The sequence below is a fragment of the Bos javanicus genome, chromosome 10 (assembly GCF_032452875.1).
Source record: "Bos javanicus breed banteng chromosome 10, ARS-OSU_banteng_1.0, whole genome shotgun sequence".
Classification (NCBI taxonomy): Eukaryota; Metazoa; Chordata; class Mammalia; order Artiodactyla; family Bovidae; genus Bos; species Bos javanicus.
This window is the reverse complement of record NC_083877.1, coordinates 45,353,754-45,377,715: the sequence shown is the minus strand read 5'-3', so window position 1 is coordinate 45,377,715 and position 23,962 is coordinate 45,353,754. Positions and strand designations below refer to the sequence as shown.

The window sequence follows — 23,962 nt, the reverse complement described above, 5'->3', positions numbered from 1 at the left end:
GACAGGGTAACAGACAGTGAGAGCTAGGTGTCTGCCTCCGCAGGTGGGAAGAGGATTCCTGTTGTCCCTCCGAAAGCTCTCCTGTAACCCTTCAGCAACGCTGCTCCCTTCCTGCCTCTTTCCCAGGCCTTCCCTCCTGTTCCCAGGCTTTATCCAACAACCCACTCCCCACCACAACTGCCCCCCCACCTTTCATTCATATATATAATCTTTCAAGCAACAAATATTTCTTCTGGGTGTCCACTACCTGCTTGGACCATGGTGGTAAACTGCTGGCAAGAGACCATGTCCCTGAGCCGATGGTACTGAATCTGGATGCTGAGTTGGGGACACCAGGGAGAAACACAATTTAAAAAAAATAGTAGGGCTTGGCTGGTAGCTCAGATGTAGCATCCACCAGCAATGCAGGAAACCCCAGTTCGATTCCTGGGTCGGGAAGATCTGAAGAAAGGACAGGCTGCCCACTCCAGTATTCTTGGGCTTTCCTGGTGGATCAGATGGTAAAGAATCTGCCTGCAATGTGAGAGACCTGGGTTGGATCCCTGGTTTGCGAAGATCCCCTGGAGGAGGGCATGGCAACACACTCCAGTATTCTTGATGAGAATCCCCATGGACAGAGGAGCCTGGTGGGCTACAGTCCATGGGGTTGCAAAGAGTTGGACATGGCTGAGCGAATAAGCACAGCACAGCAGTAATACTGGATTAAGTGCAGAGACAGGGTGCTATAATAGGGTGGTAAGGAAGGAAGGCATCTTTGAAGAGGTGAGTTTTAGGCTAAGGATTGGAAGCTTTAGGCAAAGCCCACCAGGTGTTACACGGAGATGAAACAGTGAGTATAAATGACCTGAGGCAGAAGGAGCTTGTTAGGTTTGACAACTGGAAGAAGGTCACTGAGTCTGGAGCCCCATGCCAGAGACGGGAGGAGAGAAAATGAGATACGGAGGCTGGGCCAGGTCATTTAGAGCTCTGGAGAGCGGGGTTGGGGGGAAAAGGGGGGGGGTGGTTTTAAGCATAACGCAAAGCCTTTGGACAGTGTTAAGCAGAAACCTTGATAGTCGGTGCTGCTAGGTATAGAGTGGACTTTGTATGAAGGAGAGCAGCGAGAAAGAAAGGCGAGGTCCATTAGAAGATGTAGAAGATGTGGCAGCAATCTGGGTGGTAGGAATAGAGGGCAGACCTTCCTTAGGATGGGTGACCAAGAAGTTTAGAGGTCTGAGCATTCCCAGAGAGGACTAGAAGTGCAGGGTCCCTGACTGGAGAGAGACTAGAGAGCAAGGGAGGAAATGAAATCCCAGCACTTCTCCTCATGTTGGGTCATTTCCCTTCTAGGAAGTTTCAGCTTCCTGATTCTGGCACCCTTGTGAGATGGAATTTGGGAGGAAATGGTGTAGGACATGGTATTGATGAGACTTGCTTGTTCCCATATGGGGTCCTCCTCTCAGCCTCTCTGGGGGCTGAGCTGGGAATGGGAGTAGGGGGTTTCTGCTCCAGCTCTGCAGCACCTCTGCACTGAGGAGGGAGGGAGTGACCCCATGGTCCCCCAACCCCAACTGCAAAGACAGGTACTCTGCTTGCTGCACCTTCCCACCATGAAGCCTTCTGCTAGGTATGAGTTCTCGGAGGCAGGAGCCTCCGCCTTCCTCCACTGCCCCCAAGATTCTCTGGGGAGAAGTCAGTGGAATGAAGGCTTGTGCTGAATGGGACAGCTCCCTTATGGGGGCGGGGAAGAGCGCTGAGAGCTGGGAGCAGAAGCCCCTACTAGCACAGGTGAGAGAGTTCTGGATTAAATCCTGCCACAGACCCAAAAAGATTCTGCCAGAAGAATGGGCAAGAGCAGTGTAGTGTCACCTGCCACAGCCCTCTTCCCCATCCATCGTCCTGTACACCAACACCACCCACCTATGTCTCCAGGATGAGCTCACAAACTGCCATTTTCTCGAAATCTACTCTGCTGAAGGCTTAGCAGGGATCGTCTCACTCACATTCCTACACTCTCCTGAGGGAGGCATATTATCCCAGTTTTGCAAACGAGCACAGAGATAGAAGTTGGGGAAACCCATGTTGTCTGACTTCTAAAGCAGAGCCTTTGTCCCTGCACTGCCTCTCCCCAACCTGATGCAAGTTTGGGCTGAAAGATGATTGAAATGGAGGAATGGATTTGAAAACCTAATGGTGGGGCCTGTGAATGCTGGGGGAGAGGGGAAATCAAAGCCAGCGTGCGTCGAGGTGGAAGGAAGGACATGGAAGTGCAACCTGGTCCTGGGAAAGGGTGTGAGGAATGCAAGGGACGTCCCTGGTTGGTCTGGGCCCAGCTTCCCTGCTTGCCCAGCATCCATAGGTGCTTACAATCCTTAGTAGGCGTTCAAAGAAGAGCAGGTGAAATTGAGCTAGCCCGCAATCCTGGCAATCACTGCGCACTCGATGAATGTGGACACGTTGACAAAAGGATGCCTCTCTGCTGAAAGGTCCCCACGCACTGCCGTCCCACTAGGCTCAAAGGGCCGCGCCTGCTTCCCGCCGCCGGGGGTCCAGCCTAATCGGCCCCTTGCAGGACCCGGCGGCGCGCGGGAACGCCCGGGGCGGGGCCTGCAGGCTCGAGGAGGCGGGGCTGGCCCGCAGGGGTCTAGGGTCCGCTTTCCGAGAGTTTGGCTGCGAGCTGCGCGCTGATGCTGGAAGTTCACATCCCGTCGGTGGGGCCCGAGAAAGGCCACATGGTGAGCAGGGACAGTGGATGGGAAGGGGCGCGGGGACCCACCGAATTTCCCCGCGCCGAATGCAATGGGGACCCCGCATTCCGGGCTCCGGCGCCCGAGCGCGGCGGCCCAGGCGGTCGGGGGACACCCTGTCGAGGGTTTCTGGGCGCTGGGGTTTGCTAGCCCTGCCGACGGCGGTCCCGGCTCCTGAGGGACTGACTGCACCGGGCAGAGTCCCCAGGTGTGTGGGAGCGTGGGAGGGTCCCTGGAGAGCAGCGGCGCTCCCAGGCCGCTTTGTGCTTCTGCGGGCGGAGGGTGGGCTGGGGGCGTCGCCGGGAGCGGGGCCGCCTGCGCCCTCGCGCCGGGTCTGACGCGCACCCGGCTGGCCGCCGGCGTCCACCAGGTGTTCCGAGTGGAGGTGCTGTGCCGCGGGCGCAGACACATCGTGCGGAGGCGCTACAGAGAGTTCCACGCGCTCCACAAGCGGGTAAGGCTGTGCCCACCACCGACCCACGGACCCCTGCCCGGCTCCTGCCCGGCCCCCGGAGGTCTCTGCCACCCGCATTACCTCTCCAGGCCCAGGAGAGCTCAGGTCTTACACAGGCGTCCCCGCGGGCTGCGGAAAGGGCGCAAAGTTGGGCAGGTCCCAGCCTGTGCTCTTCGTGCCCCTGGGCGGCCGGTCTGGCGTCCTGGCTCTTGGGGGCGGAGGTGGGCAGTTGGGGGCGCCTCTCGCACTTGTCCCAACCGCCACTCACCACGCGGGTATGTCTCAGGATAGAGCCTGAAGTTTGGGGGTAGTGGCGGCGGGGAGGACCCGAGAGGGCTCTTGGCTGGGATGAAGTGCGCTTGAGGGCCCCACCTGGATGCTGTGATCGCACCGTGGTAACCTCCTGGCAGATCAAGAAACTGTACAAAGTGCCGGACTTCCCCTCCAAACGCCTGCCCAACTGGAGGACGAGAGGGCTGGAGCAGCGGCGGCAGGGCTTGGAGGCCTATATCCAGGTTTGTGTGGGGCTCACTCTATTGCTCCTCAGTCCACAGGACCAGAGGGGGGACCCAAGCACAGAAGTGTGGGGACATGGGGTGAGGGGGACCCATATTTATTGGCCGATACTTTAAGCCTCAATTTTCTAAAAGGTAATGGGCTCCTCCTGATGGCTCAGTGGTAAGGAATCTACCTGCAACGCAGGAGATGCAGGTTCGAACTCTGGTTGGGTAGGTTCCCTCGAGAAAGGAATAGCAACTCACCCCAGTATTCTTGCCTGGAGAATGCCATGAACAGAGGAGCCTAGCAGGCTACAGTCTATAGTGTCACAAAGTTGGACGTGACAAAGTGACTTGGCACTCATGCACAATGGGTCTAAACATCCCTCTCTGAATTGGTAGGATTGAGTGAGGGGGCCAGCAGACAGGTGATCCCAGTAAGATGAAGGCTTGTTCTCTTTTCCTCCAGAGTGAGATCTTGTGCTGCCCTCATGATAAGGGTGGAGGCCCTTCCCCTCTCTCCCACACAGTTATGCCTAATTACAGGCCAGGCCCCGGAGGTCTCTGCCACCCGCATTGGGCTTCCCTGATGGCTCAGAGGTTAAAGCGTCTGCCTGCAATGCGGGAGACCTGGGTACGATCCCTGGGTTGGGAAGATCCCCTGGAGAAGGAAATGGCAATCCACTCCAGTAGTCTTTCCTGGAGAATCCCATGGACGGAGGAGCCTGGTGGGCTACAGTCCACGGGGTTGCAAAGAGTCAGACACGACTGAGAGACTTCACTTTCACTTTCACAGGCCAGGCAGGCTTCATGGGTGAATCTCTGTAGTCACCTGGGGCTAGTGCTCAGAAGGGCTCTCAGTTCAGTTCAGTTCAGTCGCTCAGTTGACTCTTCGCGACTCCATGAATCGCAGCACACCAAGCCTCCCTGTCCATCACCAACTCCCGGAGTTCACTCAGACTCACATCCATCAAGTCAGTGATGCCATCCAGCCATCTCATCCTCTGTCGTCCCCTTCTCCTCCTGCCCCCAATCCCTCCCAGAATCAGAGTCTTTTCCAAGGAGTCAATTCTTCGCATGAGGTGGCCAAAGTATTGGAGTTTCAGCTTTAGCATCATTCCCTCCAAAGAAATCCCAGGGCTGATCTCCTTCAGAATGGACTGGTTGGATCTCCTTGCAGTCCAAGGGACTCTCAAAAGTCTTCTCCAACACCACACTTCAAAAGCATCAATTCTTCGGTGCTCAGCTTTCTTCACAGTCCAACTCTCACATCCATCCATGACCACTGGAAAAACCATAGCCTTGACTAGACGGACCTTTGTTGGCAAAGTAATGTCTCTGCTTTTGAATATGCTATCTAGGTTGGTCATAACTTTCCTTCCAAGGAGGAAACGTCTTTTAATTTCATGGCTGCAATCACCATCTGCAGTGATTTTGGAGCCCCAAAAATAAAGTCTGACACTATTTCCACTGTTTCCCCATCTATTTCCCATGAAGTGATGGGACCGGATGCCATGATCTTTGTTTTCTGAATGTTGAGCTTTAAGCCCCACTTTCACTTTCATCAAGAGGCTTTTTAGTTCCTCTTCACTTTCTGCTATAAAGGTGGTGTCATCTGCATACCTGAGGTTATTGATATTTCTCCCGGCAATCTTGATTCCAGCTTGTGTTTCTTCCAGTCCAGCGTTTCTCATGATGTACTCTGCATATAAGTTAAATAAGCAGGGTGATAATATACAGCCTTGACATAGTCCTTTTCCTATTTGGAACCAGTCTGTTGTTCCATGTCTAGTTCTAACTGTTGCTTCCTGACCTGCATACAGGTTTCTCAAGAGGCAGGTCAGGTGGTCTGGTATTCCCATCTCTTTCAGAATTTTCCACAGTTTATTGTGATCCACACAGTCAAAGGCTTTGGCATAGTCAATAAAGCAGAAATAGATGTTTTTCTGGAACTCTTTTGCTTTTTCCATGATCCAGCAGATGTTGGCAATTTGATCTCTGGTTCCTCTACCTTTTCTAAAACCAGCTTGAACATCAGGAAGTTCACGGTTCACGTATTGCTGAAGCCGGGCTTGGAGAATTTTGAGCATTCCTTTACTGGCATGTGAGATGAGTGCAATTGTGCGGTAATTTGAGCATTCTTTGGCATTGCCTTTCTTTGGGATTGGAATGAACACTGACCTTTTCCAGTCCTGTGGCCACTGCTGAGTTTTCCAAATTTGCTGGCATATTGAGTGCAGCACTTTCACAGCATCATCTTTCAGGATTTGAAAGAGCTCAACTGGAATTGCATCACCTCCACTAGCTTTGTTCGTAGTGATGCTTTCTAAGACCCACTTGACTTCACATTCCAGGATGTCTGGCTCTAGGTGAGTGATCACACCATCATGATTATCTGGGTCGTGAAGATCTTTTTTGTATAGTTCTTCTGTGTATTTTTGCCACTTCTTCTTAATATCTTCTGCTTCTGTTAGGTCCATACCATTTCTGTCCTTTAGAAGGGCTCTGCTGCTGCTGCTGCTGCTAAGTCGCTTCAGTTGTGTCCGACTCTGTGCGACCCCAGAGATGGCAGCCCACCAGGCTTCCCCGTCCCTGGGATTCTCCAGGCAAGAACACTGGAGTGGGTTGCCATTTCCTTCTCCAATGCATGAAAGTGAAAAGTGAAAGTGAAGTCGCTCAGTCGTGTCCGACTCTAGTGACCCCATGGACTGTAGCCCACCAGGCTCCTCTGTCCAGGGGATTTTCCAGGCAAAAGTACTGAAGTGGGATGCCATTGCCTTCTCCGTTAGAAGGGCTCTAGCTTGGTTTAATGCTCTGCTCTGGCTGTCTTGAACTTCTTTATCGGAAGGGCCCCAGGTTTTCATTTTGCACCAGGCTCTGCATATTACACGGCTCAGTCTGATTACAGGTTTCCTTTGTTCTCTTCTCCAGGGCATCCTATACTTGAACCAGGATGTGCCCAAGGAACTACTGGAATTCCTGAGTCTTCGGCACTGGCCCACAGACCCCAAGGCCAGCAACCGGGGGTGAGCATCCATCCCTACAGGGGCTTGACATGGGAGGGGCCCCAGGGCTGGGGGGATGGGGTTCTCTGCAGCCAGCAGGTGAGGAGGCCAAGCCCCTTTCATTCTCGAATCTACCAGGCCATAGCCTGGTCCTTCCTCTTTGAGATATGACCTCCTTGGTCATTTTCTTGACCCAGTGGAGGGGCTGTTTTCTGGAGCACCTTCGTTACCCTAGCTGCCTCCGGAACTGAGTCTGTTACAAATAGAAGCAGCAGTCCCCTGGGAGGTGAAAGTCTGGGCTTCCGCATCTCCACCTTTGCCTCAGGCTCCCCCAGGCAGTTCACAGCCACTCTCTTCAGCTCCCTGGGGGAGTGCCTGCCTGACAACAGGCAAGTCCAAGTCTCCATCTGCCCTGGGCTCCTGCTGCCCCCTCGTGGCCATGTGCTAGGGCCTCACACCTCCGGCCTGTCCCTGTGGTCCAGGTTTTCACCTTGATGCCTCCTGATAACCACTGTCCACTTTTCCCCTGCGGGTCCTTGGTGATATCAGTTCCTAGTCTCCATCCAACCCGAGACTTTTCTCTGCCTCCCCCTCCACTGTTCATGACCTCTTTTCTTCTTAGCTCGCAGCTGTATCACCGGCCTGTCGTCAGCTTCCCCATGGATCCTTACATTTGCACCCCATCCCCAGGTGAGATGGTTCCTCTTGACTTATAATCCACATTTAGGGCCCACATTTAGTAGCAGGGTGGGAGGGAGGGTGAACTTGGTATCTCTCCGCTTTCAGGACCCCCGGGCAGCATCTCCCTATTGCCCTCCTTTGGGGCCACACCTCCCTGCTGCCCCTGTAGTCTTTGTATTCTCCAGGGAGCAGACGTGGTGAAATGAGCTCGGCTCCCCTGCTCTCCATTCCTCACCAGCCTGGCTTTACCACAGATGTGAACAGAAAGTGAACTGGAAATGCCAAGGTGTCATTTGGGGTGGCCAGCTGCTACCTGCTGCCTTGGCATGGGCTCCTCCTGCTCCCGGGAGTGGGGGGCGGGGTGATGGCAGTGATGGGGGAGGTGCCTATGGGCAGGAACTCAGGGAGCTGCAGGCCACCCCACCCCTTCTCTTGCCTGGTGGCCCCTACCCCTTCCTCCTGTTTTCCTTCTGTCCTAGAGCCTCTGCCCAGCGTGGTGGTGCAGGGCGTGCTCCAGGGCCTCTATGGCTTCAATGCCACCATAGCTGAAGCCCAGCCGGAGGCCGCCCGTCACCCTGCTCCAATGCCGCCGACACCCTGACCAGCGCAACAGCTTAGGCCGCCCTCAGTCCTCAAGCTGGGCCGCCCTTGGCCTGGACCCAGGACTCGCCAATCCCCACCCCTCTGGGCTCAGAACTCAGCTGCACTGCTATCTGAGGTAGTGGAATCCTAGAACTTAGGGGCCAGAGCAGGGATAACAAAGAGTAGGGAATCAAGGGAGAATTCCTTTATAATTTTCATAGCCCACCAATCTGCCTGCACTGCAGAACACTCAGGTTTGGGAAGATCCCCTAGAAAAGGGAATGGCAACCCACTCTAGTATTGCCTAGAGAACCCCATGGACAGAGGAGCCGAGCGGCCTACAGTCCATGGGGTCGCAGAGTCAGACACGACTGAGTGACCAGCACTTCATGAAAAGGTGCAGCTGCATGCCCTCCCCTCCCCCTAGTGTAGGAGGAGGGCGGGGCATGCAAAGGTTGAGGCTCAGTAGCTGGCGAGGTTTAGAAGCAAGTAGCAGAAGCTCTGACTTGAGGTTTTGTGCACAACACCTGGGGAAAGGGTGCAGGCGGCCAAGGAGGGGACTGGCGCCACTGCCACAGGAGCCCCAGTCCAGCTGGTGCTAGACTTGGAAGGAGGTGCTGAAGGGCCCGGAACCCAGCGCATACACAGCTTACTAAAAAAAAACACCATTTTTTTATTGGTCAGTGTTGGTAGGAGTTTGTTACAAAACTGGGCCCATGGAATGGGAGGGGAGGGGCCCGCCCTGTAAGATGCCAGCCCTGGGGCCAGCGCGCACGGAGCCCTGTGGCGGGCTATCTTCACCCCTGGGAGGACGACAGGGCCACACAGACAGTTGCTCAAAGGGAAGAGGTCCCTGGGGCCCTATTCCTTGGCAATGGCAAAGGGCTTCTCCACCTCGATCTTGCCGCAGTCTGCGATCGTCACGTCCTTCAGAGGCTTGTCCCGACCGTCAGTCTTGGTGCTCTCTACCTTCCGTACTACATCCTGGGGAGGAAGGCAGAGTGTCAGGCCTGCCCCGCCAGGGGCACAGGCCCCAGCATGCAGCTGGGAGGGCTGAGACCCACACGTGATGAACAGCGTACAAACCACAAGGCACCAAAATCCTAGGGGCATCGTGACCGGGTGCCCACCCGGGTCAGAGAGAACCCAGCTTTGACAACAGGAGGATGCAGAAGTTTTGATCCTCTGAAGTACCACCCAGGCTGGGCTAGGGGTATGTTGGGGAGGGAGTGGGGGGACGGGGAGTGGGTACTGAGTAGCTTCTCCAGGACAGCGTGTCCAGCTGGCCCTGTACAACCAACGGTGGGGCCATGACACGGCTGAGTGACAGGGTGAAGGGGCTTTATCTATGAAGCCTCAAAGGGGCCTCCTGGTCAGCCTCTGCCTGGGGCCTGGAGGAATTTAGAATTTGGGGGCAAGACTTCCCTGGTAGTCCAGTGGTTAAGAATGCACTTGCCCAGCGCAGAGGGCACAGGTTCAATCCCTCACTGAGAAACTAAGATCCTGCGTGCCACGGCCGAAACAAGAAAAAGAACTTGGGGGCATAGAGGTAGGCTGTTGATTCACGATTCACCCCAGATTTGCACAAATAAAAACTGGTCTGAATCTGTATGTTCCCTTCTGGGAAAGGGATAAAATATATGGATCCCCTGCCCTGGTCTTTGTCAGATCTCGGTGGGGTGGGGGGAGGGGGCGTTGCTCAGGGATAGCCTCAGCCCCCCAAACTCACCATGCCCTCTAGAACTTTGCCGAACACTACGTGCTTGCCATCTAGCCAGGCAGTCTTGACTGTCGTGATGAAGAACTGGGAGCCGTTGGTGTCTTTGCCCGCATTGGCCATGCTCACCCAGCCGGGCCCATAGTGTTTAAGCTTGAAGTTCTCATCGGGGAAGCGTTCACCGTAGATGCTCTTACCTGAGAAGAAAGAGGAAGTCAGGGAGCTAGGGTTGGGGTGGTGGGCAACAAAGCAGATCTCTGGGGTGAGGACTCTAGAGGCCGAAGCTGTCCCCCGTGCAGGCCAGGCTCCAGTGGAAGACAAGGACATGCATACCAGCTTCCCACCCTCTGGCCCTGGAGCCAAACCATGGTGACAGCCAAAGTGGGGCATGAGGCTAGGCTGAGTGGACAGTACACATGATGTGAGAAGACAGCTTGATGGCTTTCAAGTAAGGCACAGATTAGAAACGGCCTTGGATGAGGCCTCAGAGGCCTGCCGTGGAGACTTTAGTGGAGAAGAGGTGCTGGGCAGGATGCAGGGGGCAGGGGAGGGTAAGAACCCTCCAGAAAAGGAGGACTGCTACAGCTGACCAGCTTTTCTTCCTAAGAGCACAGAAGATGCTGAGGAAGCACCAAGCAGGAAGAGAGATGAGTGGGGAGGGGCTGCCATGCGCGTTCTGGAAAGTCAAGAGCCTCATGGACAACTGAACCCCAAAATAAAAGGTGGCTCTGAGTGCGTGTACTATGTCTGTGTGTGGAGGGTCTGGGGCCTGGGAGCGAGACCAGGAGCCAAGAGCACATCTCTACCCACCCCGACCTTCCAGAGACCCTAACTTCAACTCCCAAAGCTAGGTCCAGGGGAAAACACTGCACCCTCCTCCATCCCCGTGAGAGTCACACGGTGCACTAGAGGCCCCAAGAAACCCAGCAGCAAAGGAGTGATTTGCACTTTGTTTTACCCAACACCTTTCAAACTTATTTGCATACGAAACCTTTTTCTTCTCCTTCATGACTCAACCAGACAGCCTCTTGAGGATAGTTCTGGAGGGGAGTAGTGGGACCAAAAATAAGCTATTTTTATGTGTATTGTGAAATGTAAAAAAATTGTCAACTCCTTAAGAATAAAGGTTCCCATGTGAGAATCCTTTGTAAAACTCAGCCAACTGCAGGATTTTGACTACTGCTGCTATCCAGAAAACCCATAAACCTACCTAGCTCCCCTCACTTTCCCAAGATACAAGGAGTCCCAAACTTCAATGGATAGCGAAGGCTGTAAACTCAATATACTTGGTCGTCTTTCTCTCCAGACGTCGGTTATTCTCGACATGTTCCCCTCTGCACGCTGTCGGTGCCGCCCCCACACCCCCGTCCTTTCTTCTGGTGCCTGCTCCCCTGCCGCTGCAATCACAGCTGAGGCTCAGAGTGGGAACGGGATGCCAGAGGACTGGTACAAGCATCCGACACATTAAAAAAAAACCCACCCCATGAGGCAGGACCTAAGAGCCCCCTCCTCCTCAAAGATAATGAAGACAAGATACACAAGATACCCTCGCTGGGAAGCAGCACTGCTGGAGTTCAAACCAAGGTGGTCTGGTTCTCGAATCTCTGCTCTTAACCTGTAGGAATCCTCTCTGGGTTCAGGCTCACACTGCTCGATGCAGGGGCGATTATACCAACCCCCTGCCAGTCTGCTTCTCCTGCATCCATGTCCTGAATCCACCACATTATCCCTCAAAACTCCCCTGCCATCAGGCCTTGCTCCCATTCAAGTCTTCAGCAGATCTTCACTCTATGGAGGACAAAGCCCTGGGTCCTGGGCCTGGCCCCGGCCTGCCACTCTGGGCTCCTGGTGGGAGCTCCACTTCCACCCTCCTGACCCACCTTCGACCAAGCCCCTGCTGCAGATCTGAACACATGCCTTAACCCTGCCTCTTCCTTGCCCATTCAAATTCTCCCCAGTCACGACCCAGCTCAAATCCTCATGTTTCCAAGCCTATTTCTTGATCACCGTGGCCCAAAGTGGGCTTCCCTGGTAGCTCAGACAGTAAAGAATCTGCCTGCAATGTGGGAGACAATTCCTGAGTCAGGAAGATCCCCTGGAGAAGGGAATGGTTACCCACCCCAGTGCTCGTGCCTGAAGAATTCCATGGACAGAGGAGCCTGGCAGGCTACAGTCCATGGGGCTGCAAAGAGTCAGACACAACTGAGTGGCTATCACTTTCCCTTGGCCCAAAGTGAGTCCTTCGCTTGTCAGTGCTTCGAGGATGGCTGGCTTTCCTTACCACTCGCCGAGTGCTGCACACTCAAAATCTCACCTCACCACCCCCAGCACCCACAAGTCCTGACACCTAACTCTACAGACGAGGAAACTGAGGTTCAGAGGCCTCGCTTGCCTGCGGTCACAAAGTGAGAAGGTGGCCGACACTCAGCAGCGCGTCACTCCACGAACACAGTGCTTTGTGTCACGTCTGCTTATCCTTCTCGTCCAGCCAACTACGACTTACATCCTGTGTCACTTTGCTAGTGATTTCTCCTAGTTCTTCCCACCTAAATGATAAACTACTTAAGGACAGAGCATGGGCCCTAAAAGCTGCGTCACAGCCTGTTGGTGACTCTTCAGGTACTGGAAGTGAAAGTGAGCTGCTGTCCCACTGATTTTGTTTTTGTTTTGTATCCTCAGCACCCACCACAGAGCCGGGCCCAGTCAATCCTGATCGGCTGGGTGAGCTGCAGCTGCGGTCTGAGAGAACGACAGGCTGTACACCCAAGTGTGATGACACCTGCGGGTTAGTCCAGGGAGTGTGTCTGTCCTACTGTACAAAGGGTGCAGGCATCAGACTGGCAGCTCTTGTCAAGTGCCCTCTGGTGGGAGACTGCCAATTTCTGAGAGAAGCAATTTCTCTCAGGCCTGTGGGGCCTCCAAGGTCAGCACATGAGCTTTGCACACCTGACCTACAATCACCTCGGGTGTGTTTTGCTTTGCTTCCCTACCCCCAGCAGGTACAGTGGGCAATGTCAGAGGCTAGATCAGCATGTCGGCCAGCTGCGCAAAATGCTCCTACGTCTGCCTGAAACCCATTCCTCCCTCTCCTCTGTACTGGGTTCCCTGACCCTCCCGCCCTGGGGGCTGCCCTGAGACACCCCTATGCCCAGAGGACTTGAGGTTACCTCCAGTGCCGTCTCCCCGGGTGAAATCTCCACCCTGGATCATGAAGTCCTTGATCACACGATGGAATTTGCTGTCTTTGTAGCCAAATCCTTTCTAGGAAAAGGGATAGGAAGGTGAGAACGTGGCATGAGGCACGAGGCAGACACTAGACAGGCCCTGCAGAAGAGAAAGCCCTGCCGCAGATCCATCCTTCAACGTGCTACTGGGTGACTAGTGACCAAAGTCCAGGCCAGGAAAGGCGAAGATCCCACGTTCCTGGGCCTTTATACAATTCCCCTTCACATAATGCCTCTAGCTTTCCCCTTTCATTTCCTAATCAAATCACAGTTAGAAATGCAAAGAAACTGACAGAAAAAAAGAAAAATTACCCGCTGATGCAACGGGAAGCTGGAATGCAAACTTTCTTAAATGAGGAATTCAGTTCCTTAAAACCTGGAAAGCTCTGGGCCTCTCACTCTGGTGCAGAGGCCACAAGCTAGTTTCCCTAGATGTTTCCTTTAGTTACTCAAAGATGAAAATTTTTCTCCAAAAAAAAAAAAAGAGAAAAATTCTCATTCTGGATTTAGTTTTTAAAACTCTCGCAAGACACGATACTCCTGGATCCCAGGGCCAGAGAGTACAGCTGGTACTCTGTGCAGGCCACTGCTGTGGGTGGGCCACGTTCTGCAGGTCAGTTTGCCGTCAGCCCTACTTGCCAAACTTCGCTGCCTTTGAGTTTGGCTACCCTGACTCCAGCCACTTACCTCTCCTGTAGCCAAGGCCACAAAATTATCCACTGTTTTTGGAACAGTCTTTCCAAAGAGACCGATGACCACCCGGCCTATATCTTCATCTCCAATTCGCAGGTCAAAGTACACCTGAGGAAAAAGGCCATTTAAAACTTAGCATCTTAAAAGGGATCTTCCTAGGGTTTGAAGGGCCAAGAAACTACCCAGAGATGGTAGAAAAAACAGAACTATACTTTAATAGCAGTGTTTCTGCATCTGATTTAGGTGGCGACAAAAACCCCACGAAAATCTAATGAATGCTCCATGTGTTTTTGCTCTAAATAAATAATGGGCCCAGATTCTAAAAATTAACATGAAAAAACCATAAAGAGGGGAGCCCAAGCACACCACTCCGGTTTAAACTACACTGCTGTGCTTTGGAATTGGAAGTGACTAAAATCTTGCCTAAGAAGAGAAAGGACTAACAATCTGGCAGACGCGATCTTTCACCATTTCCCTGGCACCAGGGGTATTTGCAAAATCTGCAAGCCCGGCCCCAGCTGGGCATGCTGGGTCAGGGCCGGGCGATCGGGGAGGGTCCGGGTCATTCTCTGTCTGAATGCGTGAGGATCGCCCAGGTATCAAGAGGCCCCAGCAGGGAGACTAGGGAGGGACAGAGCCAAAGCCGAGGACACCCAGGCCCAAGCTCCGGACACATGTAACCAGCTGGGCCAAGGCCTGAACACTGGAGGCGAGGGCGGGCCTCGCCAGGCAGGTCTGGAGAGGGGAGGCCAGACCTTGACAGTGACTTTGGGCCCCTTCTTCTTCTCATCGGCCGCGGATGGTCCAGGCAACAGCAGGAAGAAGACGGAGCCCACAACCAGGGCGGCGACGAATAGGATCTTCATGTTCCGCTCCGAAAGGCGCAGCATCCACCAGGAGAAGCTAGCGCGGCCCCGGAGCCGAGGCCGGAAGAGGGTGGGGATGCGGTGACGTGTGACCCAGCGCCTCCACCGAGGGCATCCGGGGGGGCCCGGGGCTCCTACAGGACTTCGAGAGGGAGGCGGGCCCCATTTCCTCCCCTCTAATTGGGCGCCGGATGGTAGGTCTCGAGGCGGGGCGGAGCCCGGCTCGCCGACTGGGGCGGGCGGAGACGCCGGCTCGTGGGTGGCTGCCACGTTACTGCAGCCTCATTGGCTCCGCAGTTCGCCGATACCCATCAATGGGAAGGGATCAGCGGAAGGCGGCACCCCCTCCAAGAGCCCAGGGATTGGGCTGCTGAAGAGACTACAAGCCCCAGCAGACAGAGCCCGTGGCCTGCCCCGCCTTTCTGGGAGTGGAAGTCGTTTGGCAGTTGGTGACCAATGCTTTAGGTTAGGAAGTCTGTGGATGGGGCAAGAAAACACTTGTCCTTGTCCGTGTGGGCCAGTCAAGGATTAGTCACCACCGAATTGGGTTTGAGTGTGATAACCTTCAAAAACTCAGGGTACGTTTGTGCCTACTCACTGTATAACCGTCCCAGGAGGCTGAAATGGTAAAGAATCTTCTGCAATGCAGGAGACCTGGGTTCCATCCCTGGGTCGGGAGAATCCCCTGGAGAATGGAATGGCAGCCACTGCAGTATTCTTGGCTGGGGAATCCCATGGATAGAGGAGCCTGGCCCGCTGTTGCACGCTGAGAAAAATTGTTTACCAAGCTAGTTTTCAAAGCAACCTTTCTCCACAAGAGGAACGAATGCTAAAATAGCCTAAAGGTAGCTTTCTTCCACCAGCAACCCCACCCCCCCCAACCCCCGACTTTTGGGGAAAGAATAAGCTTGATGGATACAGTGCTCTGAGTATGAAGTTTTTCATGATGACTTAAAAAATTTTTTTTTTTTAATTTTTGACTGTGCTGGGTCTTCAGTGCTGCGCAGGCTTTTCTCTCGTTGTGGTTAGCGGGAGCTACTCTTATGGTGAGTGGGCTTCTCATTCCGGTAGCTTCTCTTGTTGCGTTAAAGGGGCTCTAGGGCGTGCTGGCTTCAGTAGTTGAGGGTCCACACTCTAGAGCACAGGCTCAGTAGTTGTGGCGCATGGGCTTAGTTGCTTCTCAGATTTTCCCTGACCAGGGATTGAACCCATGTCTCCTGCATTGGCAGGCTTCCCTGGTGGCTCAGCTGGTAAAAGAATCTGCCTGCATTGCGGGAGACCTGGGTTCCATCCATGGGTTGGGAAGATCCCCTGAGAGGGGAAAGGCTACCCACTCCAATATTCTGCCCTGGGGACTTCCACGGGCTGTATAGTTCATGGGGTCGCAAAGAGTTGGACATGACTGAGCGACTTTCGCTTTCACTCCTGCATTGGCAGGCGGATTCTTTACCACTGAGCCTCCAAGGAAGCCTACTCTAATCATGATCTTACAGGTGTTTTTCATTAGTGAAGAAAGACCATTTAAGTAGTATTGAGTAGTAATAGAAAAAACTGGAACCAGACAATCTTGGCCAGATTGGTGGTAGTTTTGTGCTGAATATGCACTGGTGAGTTTAGATTGTTACATAGTTACACCTCTGTCTGTATAGATGTTCCTCATTGCTGCTGCTGCTAAGTCGCTTCGGTCGTGTCCAACTCTGTGCGACCCGAGAGGGCAGCCCACCAGGCTCCCCCGTCCCTGGGATTCTCCAGGCAAAAACACTGGAGTGGGTTGCCATTTCCTTCTCCAGTGCATGAAAGTGAAAAGTGAAAGTGAAGTCGCTCAGTCGTGTCCGACTCTTCGCGACCCCATGGACTGCAGCCTACCAGGCTCCTCTGTCCATGGGGTTTTCCAGGCAAGAGTACTGGAGTGGGGTGCCATTGCCTTCTCCATGTTCCTCATTAGCAGAGCAGAATTACAAAGCTGCCATTTCCTAGTTGTTTCAGAGCAGATCTTAACTTCCTGGTATTCTAGCACTGAAGAACTACAGGGATACAGGAACTAGTAAGTGATGAATGTCCAAATTCTTCCAGAAATGTTTATCTTTAAAGTGACGCACTGGCTAGGGCAATATTCAACCCAAAAGAATGATGCAAGATGTGAAAATGTCAGGCATTATTTTCATTCCTGGAGGCTTCAATCATATTGAAGTTAGTCCTAGCTAGATACTTAGTTACAAATGAACCAGGAGAGGTTAAAACCAAACCAACCAACCAAGCAAAATTAGCCAAGAAAGGTAAGACATTTTATTTTACATACAAAAAGGGTGCAAACTGAGTCCTTTCCTCCCCAGACTGGAGAAGAGGTATACTTAAAGATCACATTTGTGTTTTCCATGGTGCCCTAGGAAATGGGCTACTCTGAGATAATATCAAGGCCCGTTTCCATTCACTTCAAAGAAGGCTACTTCCTCTGCAGAGTTTTTACTAAATGGTGTACAAATCTCTCTCCTGGAGGAACCATTTCAAATACACCTGAAATTGACATTCATGTTTAAAAATACTACAAGTTTCATTTTCACAGCTGAGCTTTGCAGACCAGTGCCAGGGTTTATGAAACAATATTATGTATCTAAAATAAAAGGTAAAAAAAAAAAAGGCATTTAACAATAATCACATCCACACATCAATTAAAACTCATTTCCACAGCTGATTTATACATTATCTAGTCTTAAAAAAAACTGAAATCAACATCCCAACATCTTTTTAAAAGTACAATGGGCAAAGATGTAAGAAACAGACAAAATAATAATATAATAAATTAGAGCATGTATACATCCAATGGGAATTGAATCAACATTATTTTCCATGGCGGGGAGCTTATAATATTTTTGGTTTCATCTTATTTTTTTTCCTGCTGTTTACTCTTCTGCTTGATAAATGGGGCTCATTCCCAGAGCTTGCTGCTACACTAGAAACTCACTTGTTTCTTGTTTACTTCTGAAAATATTCAGGAACACACGGTCAGCAGCCTGGGCTGTTTTTTTTTTTTAAGGTGGGCTGTGAGTCTTTATGGAAATGAAATGGACACAGATGAGCGCTGGCATATGCAAACACACACACACACAGGCATACAAATGCAACCACACACACCCATCTGTATAGCCCTTCCCTTCCCCCACCCCTCCCCCCAAGAAATGGCTCATCTTCCTGAGACATTCCTAACAGATTGATAAGCCTTTTAGAAAAGCTTTCAGTATAAGGGCTGGCCTGGGATTTGGTCTGGAGCTCATGAAGGGGATCACTGAAAATGTCTCACCTGCTCTGAAAGAGGGGATTTGCGGGAAAGGGGCAGTCAGGACAGCTGTCCTCTTGTGTGTTACTGGGACGACTGCATGGCATCCCCGCTTCTTACCATGGATGAAGGTGGTGATGGCACTGGGAAGATGATCATGAGGAGTACTAGAACAACAGTAAAATAAATTCCGTCCACAGAACTGAGGTTCTTTTATAACATGGAGTTTGGTAACCAAACTAGAAATATACAGAGTACACGTTCACTTTTTTCCTTTGTAATACAAGCTGAGCTACAAATACACATTGGAGTGGACTTCCTGCTTGCTTTTTTAAGGAAATATGTCAACTACTACTGTCTATATCCAGGGAACCTACTTACTATTTTGAATACAATGGAGAAACCTTTTGCACTCAGTCACCTGCAAAAGGAATTAGGAAAAACAGATTTTTAAGACTGCTTAATTGATCAAAGATTTCCAAGATTCCTTACTTGTGGCTAAAACACTGCTTAAGACACTGCAAACCCTCAAAAGGGCCATGGTTTCCTTATTCATAAACAAAATCACTCCCTTTCCCCACCAAAAAAACAATAACAACAACAACAACCCACAGGCATCCCATTTTGATTCCTAGCAAACCATAAGGAGGAAGACTGGGACTCACTGGCTGTCAGCCTCTAGGCAGGACCTTTCTGGAGCCCTGGAGTTGGCAAAAGCAAGAACTCCAGAGAAAAGTGCCTGTTGTTCACATCAAACCAGATGGGGTGCCGAGTCATCCTGGCCCCCTAAAGGTTTCTAGAATTCATCTGCCCACCTTGGATCAATGGTGGGGATGGTGGCAGTGGCCTAGCAAAGGCAATGCTGGCTGTATGGCACTGCAAGCTCCTGATCTGAGAAATTCTAGCCCTAACATGGCTCTGACACTGGAGACAACATTGGCAGAGCAGTTCACTGAAAATGAAATCTGGTGTCAATATGGAAACAGAAGAGGTGACTGGGACACAGGAGGCATATAGACATGCATTAAATGAAAGGTCAATGTCCTCAGAGGAGGTACTTTCTAGGCTGCCATGAAAGCACTTATTTTTGAAAACTGCAGGCCATGCGGCTCACTGGAAGAGAGACAGGTTGTCTTTTGCATAAAAAAAGGTTAAGGCTATGATCTTTAGTAACCACTCTGACATAATGTCACCCTCACTTATTTCTGACAACAAAAGTGGTTACTAACACTGAGAACCAACACTGAATATGTACTCGCAACGTACATTTCCAGTGAACTAAGTTGGAAGGTACTTTCGAGGCGATGGACACCTCTTCTGGCTAATGGTAGGGGCTATTTCTATGAACTTGGAGTTCACTGAGAATGAACAGGCAATCAACCCTTCTGGAAAACTCAGAATCCTGCTATCTGCTGTTGCCCCTGCATTCCAAAGTACAGCGGGGCTTTAATTGAAGGCCAACCTAGTCACCTGACTTTGTACCTTCCCAGACCGTTTCCTCCTGGACAGACCCCAAATGGCAGGAGCATGTTAATGAAGGCAGTTATGAGAGTACTCAGCTGCTGGCACACGCTCCATCCTTGCGGAGCCATCTGGAGTGAGATCACTGGGGAACGCCAAGGGATGCCCAGCAAGTGGTTGACACTTATGTGCTCAGACTGCACAGACACGGTCACGCTCTGGTCACAGGGGAGGACCGTTTACATCTTGGCGGATTCCTGGCCTGCTTGCCTCAATCTGTTCAGGATGCAATCTGAAGGACAGCAGGGCTTGGGAGAACCCCGGCTGTTGTTACTGCTTAATACTAACTCAGCAACAACTCCATCAGCCCCGAAGAAGACCCCTAGGTATCACGGCTGTGAAGTGGGGGAAGTGCACGGACTATGGAGCAAGCGGATTTGGGTGGGCAGTAGGTGCAGGGAGCGCCCATGCCAGAGGACCTGGCCGAGAAATGGAGGTAAGCAACGATAGCAACAGGGCTGAGGAGGCAGCCCTGATGAGATGTGCTGATGGGGAGAGAACTGATGGCCACATTACTCCTTAGGTACTCTTTTTAAAAGATCACAATAGAATCTCTCAGGGGTCTGGAACCACCCTGGAGTGCCAATGGCCCTGGGAGGATCATTACTTGCCATTACTTGGCATGCCAGAAAAATTTGGGTGTTTCACTTTGTTATGAAAAATCAAGTATCTCATAAGAGATTTGTGGGAGGCTGAGGGTGAGAATAGTGCATTAGGAAGACCCCCCCCCCAACTGCTCAGGCTCAGTCCAAGAGCCAGCCTTTAAAACAAACTTAAGACCCCCCAAAAGTCATAAATCCAGCTTCAAGAGGGCCCGCCCTGCAGCCAAGCTGGGAACTACCCTTGCTTTCCTTGTGGAAGTGGGGAGGCACCTAGTGGAGTATGGAGGGCCAGGGATGCTCCAGACTTCGCCACTTGCCCTTGCCCTCCCTTGAGAAGCAGGCCTTTTCTATACTGGGATGTGGAAGGAAAAGATTCTGTACAGGACGTTAGAGTTACGCAAATTGAGAAGTTACCCAAATGCCAAATGAGAAACTATCTAAGTTTCAGTGACAGTGCCTGAACCACCAGCTAATGTCAAGGAAGCAAACCCCAATATTCAAAATTCTTGTGGGGAAGGGGTATGTCCCTGCATCTCCCAGCCATTCTGTTTTATTTACAGGAAAACTTCTTTTAAAAAATTAAAGATCACAATCTTTACATAAGCTAGGCAAATTTGAAGTCAATGAAGTGGTCTTTCCTAGCCAAGGCCCAGTGGAACACAAGTGAAGCCCAGTAACTGTTCCACTAAGATACATCAAGGGACCTGTTGTGGAAAATAGCAACTACCAGGAAGTAGGCCCACACCCTCCAGTCCAAAAGACAGCTCTACTCTTCAAGCCAGAGGCACTACTATGTTCCCCAAACCTCTGAACTAAGTCACCAGTCACTCTCCCCCATGGATAGCTCTCTCTACCCCCAGATACAAGACCTCATTCTCTGACGGACTGAATCCTGTCTCCTTGATCATCTCTGGAATGAGAAATCACTACTTGGATTAAGTCACTCAACTCAAATGAAAATCAAGATGAGGAGATTAACTCCACACATTGATGACTTTTCAAGCAGTGAATGAGGAACTGAGACCCTTCACAGCAGCACGTGTATCTACAGCATGGGGGACGTGGAGAGTGGTCGGGGGAGTACAGGCTCTAGACATGTGGCTGTCTTATCTAGAGATGACTTCACACCTTTCATTTCCGTCTCCTTTCTCCTGGAATTTTCCAGCACTAACCAGCCCCACCCTCCTGTTCACTCAGAGCCCTAGGTACTGAGTCCTAAGCCTGCTGCTATGGGCCTGTTGGGAGATCTGCAGGTGCTTGGTTTCTGGTAAGGCAGGCAGGCCAGCCCAAATGCTGTAACCCATCTACTGGGGCAGAGAGTACACACCAATTTTATTTCCTGGCCCCTGCGATGAGCCAAATCCTGAGGTTTCCTCTGGCAGTTGGAAGGCAGGATCACTTTCCTCCTTCTTGTCCACTAAGTGGCAATATGGTGGTGGCTGTTTCATCACTAATTCTGTCCCCCGAGTCACTAAAGAAGTCACATGGCTATCTAGTTGGAAGTCCCTGGCAGTGGAGGAAACAGATATTTCCGGTTTTGTTAACCATCTCCTTCTCTGGGATGAACTGACTCCTGGTCCCAGTCTGGCTTGGCCGGCTCCTCCCACGTGCTGGAGAGCGAGGCTGTCCAAACTGCAGGCTGATGAGGTCAAGAGGCTCTGGGAGGGACATTCTTCAGCAGCCGAGAAGACGAATGAAAATTCAAGTATGTTTCCCTGCCAACCTGAGCGCTCACTCAGAAGGGCAGAGTTTGGCTCCTCCTCTTCCGGGTGCTGCGGACCCCGCCCTTTCCACGGAGAACGTCCTCTGGACCCATGTTCTCTCTGCATGGCTTGGCTGCTGGCCCCATCCCCCTCCAAACAGAAAAAAAGTAAAAAATCCCAATATAACCAGACACAATATGCATCTGCCATGGTTCTTTTTTGTGTTAAAACGACAACGAAAAAGAGGGGGAAAAAAAACTAAAAGTGCAATAAAGTCAGTCTTTTCCTTTGCTCAGAACAACTTGCAACGTTCTACTACTACTGTCTGGAGAACAGAGTTCGCTTGTCAAGAAAGCTAAGAGCGCCAACACGCAGGGACAGTAGACTGCAGATTTCTCACAGCTTGCGTGCTACAGTGTAACTTCACAAGAGGGATGGAGGGAGTAACCTGCACCCCGCGGCCAGCTGGGGGTGGAGGCTGCACAGGCACGGAGAGGGAGCTGCGCCAACACACCTGGTGGGCGGAGGTCCTCCTCCAGCTGGGCCTGCACCTACCTCCCACCTTCTTGGCCACACCCCCAGCCTCTTAAACTCCTTCAGCAGACAAAGCCTTCAGCTCATTAGCTTGTGTGCTGGAGAGGGTGGAGGGTGGGGCAAGAACCAAGAGTAAACTAAGGGATGGGAAGAGAATAGTAGTCCTTGAGTTTTTGTGAATGACACCTTCACTGTAAACAATAGGAAGGAGAGTCAACCAGGCCGCCCAGCGGGCAAGCAGTGGAGGACCTGCGGCTCTGGGACCTGCTCAGAGCCTTAGGCAGGTAGGGGTGGCCACTGACCCACTGGGCCCTGGCTGCCCACACTGGCTCCTTCTGGGGGCATCTGTTTTCTTCTTTTTGGTTTGGATCTCCACCCTCCCCCCACAGAGGAGTCCCTTCCAATGAGAAATGGCAGGAGCTGCGGGTGCAATCGAGTCAGAGTCCCCAAGGCCTGAGGACTCCTGGGAGGCACTGGTCACTTGTGGCGCTGGGTGGTCTTCTTCCTTTTCCTCTTAAAGAAGCAGCAGCACCTGGAGCACAAGAAGATCACAAGTGAGCCTCAGCTGCCCACAGCTTCCTGCCTGCCTCTGTGGACTGCACCCACCCTCAGGGCCGCCCACCATCTACAGTGCGCACACTGGAGGCAGTGGGCAGTGTCTGCCGGGAAAGCCAAAGGAAGCAGCTACTTTATTGCAAACCCTATCATCAAAGGGCTGCAGGCAGGGCAGGGCCCAGGCAGGTGTTTTTGAAAGGATGAAGATGGCTTCTTTCCTAGTCTTAACACCTCAACCTGCCATCTTTTTTTATACTGAACCAAGGCTGGGGATCCTCAAAGCTGCTCTGTTTGCCCCTTAATACAGAAGGCAAAATTATTTAATGCGACTTTAGTGGTCAGCGGGTATGGAAGCTAAACTAAGGCCAAACAAATGCCATGAAAAGTATGACGTCTGGAACTCTAGGAGGCTCTTGTGATGCTACAAATGAAGGATTAAGGATTCTCTCTACCCTCCATCCCCGGCCCTGGTCAGCTACCTGGTGTAGGCAGAAGCCCTGACCCTAATAATTGGGTGAGCCCAGATCTCTTGACTGAAATCAGCACAGTCCACTCTTCATTTGGAGGATCAGTGACACAGTTCAGGAAGCAGCAGGTTGCACGGTCCTTCTCAGCCAGCTTTCTGAGGCTGTTGCTGGGCCAGGCTGGGTTCAAGGACTGACCCTGTTTAGGGTGGTGGGTTGGGCCTCATCCCTTCATAAGCCCTCCAAGTGCTGCCTCCTGGGTGACAGCCACAGCTCTACCACATCCCTGAGCTTGGGTAACCCCCCACCCCAGGACTGCAGTCTTTGGAACTGGAAGTCGCTTTTGCTCAGGCAGTGACTATTCCAAAAAAGGGTGACGAGGACTGTGGCACAGCTGGTACAAAAGACGTCCTTTCCAGGAGGCTGATGCATAAAAAATGAGAACACCAGGGGCAGAAAGTGGTGAGTGAGTCAAAGATGCCCGATGATGGAGGGTAGAGAAGCTGAAGTGTAACTCTGGATTGCTGGATCCTTGAAAGAAAAGCTTTTCTCAGAAACTGTCTTTGGCTCTTTTGCCTAATCCTTTTGGGTTTAACATCAAAAGTATTCACAAAGAAATAAAGAGCTGTTGCTTACTTCCCTAAGCACCTAAGTCCTCCGCTGTAGCTCAGATTCCCTCCTTTTTCAGTCAGACCCATTGGTATTCCCTTACCCAATGGACTAGTTATTAAAAATCTGGATAAAGTGTCTTCCTAGAATGCAGAAATTGATGTTTACACAGAAAAATGATGGGCTTTAACCATATCTGAATGAATTAAACATGGAGATATTGGAAGCAGGTGCTTAAGAAAGGCTTTAAAAAAA

At 51.8% G+C, this 23,962-nt stretch overlaps 3 protein-coding genes across 13 annotated transcripts in view; 1 reads left to right on the top strand and 2 right to left on the bottom strand.

Annotated features, from left to right (window-relative positions):
• Positions 1–383: 383 nt before the first annotated feature.
• On the top strand, positions 384–10,394 carry SNX22 (sorting nexin 22). 3 transcript variants are annotated; one of them, XR_009739117.1, is made up of 7 exons: positions 384–2,714; positions 3,097–3,180; positions 3,591–3,695; positions 6,609–6,703; positions 7,305–7,372; positions 7,843–8,081; positions 10,270–10,394. XR_009739117.1 is itself a non-coding variant. In XM_061431022.1 (7 exons), exons 1-6 carry the CDS (start codon positions 2,667–2,669, stop codon positions 7,632–7,634), a joined length of 486 nt encoding a protein of 161 aa, XP_061287006.1. In that variant the 5' UTR covers positions 384–2,666; the 3' UTR covers positions 7,635–7,649; positions 7,843–7,928. The 3 variants fall into 3 exon arrangements, 2 of the variants coding, with proteins under 2 accessions (XP_061287006.1, XP_061287005.1); XM_061431022.1 differs by lacking the exon at positions 10,270–10,394 and adding an exon at positions 7,549–7,649 and having other exon boundaries at positions 7,843–7,928; XM_061431021.1 differs by having other exon boundaries at positions 7,843–10,394.
• On the bottom strand, positions 8,599–14,553 carry PPIB (peptidylprolyl isomerase B). Its single transcript, XM_061431020.1, has 5 exons — positions 14,335–14,553; positions 13,574–13,687; positions 12,830–12,923; positions 9,675–9,859; positions 8,599–8,929 (listed from the first exon to the last, which is right to left on the bottom strand). Exons 1-5 carry the CDS (start codon positions 14,467–14,469, stop codon positions 8,807–8,809), a joined length of 651 nt encoding a protein of 216 aa, XP_061287004.1. The 5' UTR covers positions 14,470–14,553; the 3' UTR covers positions 8,599–8,806.
• A 2,155-nt stretch (positions 14,554–16,708) lies between these two features.
• CSNK1G1 (casein kinase 1 gamma 1) overlaps positions 16,709–23,962 on the bottom strand; it is a 155,522-nt gene continuing 148,268 nt past the window's right edge. For all 9 annotated transcript variants that reach the window (XM_061431012.1, XM_061431014.1, XM_061431007.1 and 6 more), the window contains one exon: positions 16,709–22,611. In XM_061431012.1, coding sequence (XP_061286996.1) covers positions 22,557–22,611 — 55 coding nt within the window. In that variant the 3' untranslated portion in view covers positions 16,709–22,556. The remainder of the gene's footprint in view (positions 22,612–23,962) is intronic.

Bases quoted from the DNA above. Each gene is read 5' to 3' on its own strand.
- PPIB (XM_061431020.1), bottom strand. From the start codon at position 14,469: ATGCTGCGCCTTTCGGAGCGGAACATGAAGATCCTATTCGTCGCCGCC. The intron at 13,688-14,334 runs GTCTGGCCTCCC...CTTTTTCCTCAG, and splicing joins GGCCCAAAGTCACTGTCAAG to GTGTACTTTGACCTGCGAAT. The intron at 9,860-12,829 runs GTAACCTCAAGT...CTTTCTTCTCAG, and splicing joins CCGGGGAGACGGCACTGGAG to GTAAGAGCATCTACGGTGAA.
- SNX22 (XM_061431021.1), top strand. From the start codon at position 2,667: ATGCTGGAAGTTCACATCCCGTCGGTGGGGCCCGAGAAAGGCCACATG. The intron at 3,181-3,590 runs GTAAGGCTGTGC...ACCTCCTGGCAG, and splicing joins TCCACGCGCTCCACAAGCGG to ATCAAGAAACTGTACAAAGT. The intron at 3,696-6,608 runs GTTTGTGTGGGG...TCTCTTCTCCAG, and splicing joins GCTTGGAGGCCTATATCCAG to GGCATCCTATACTTGAACCA.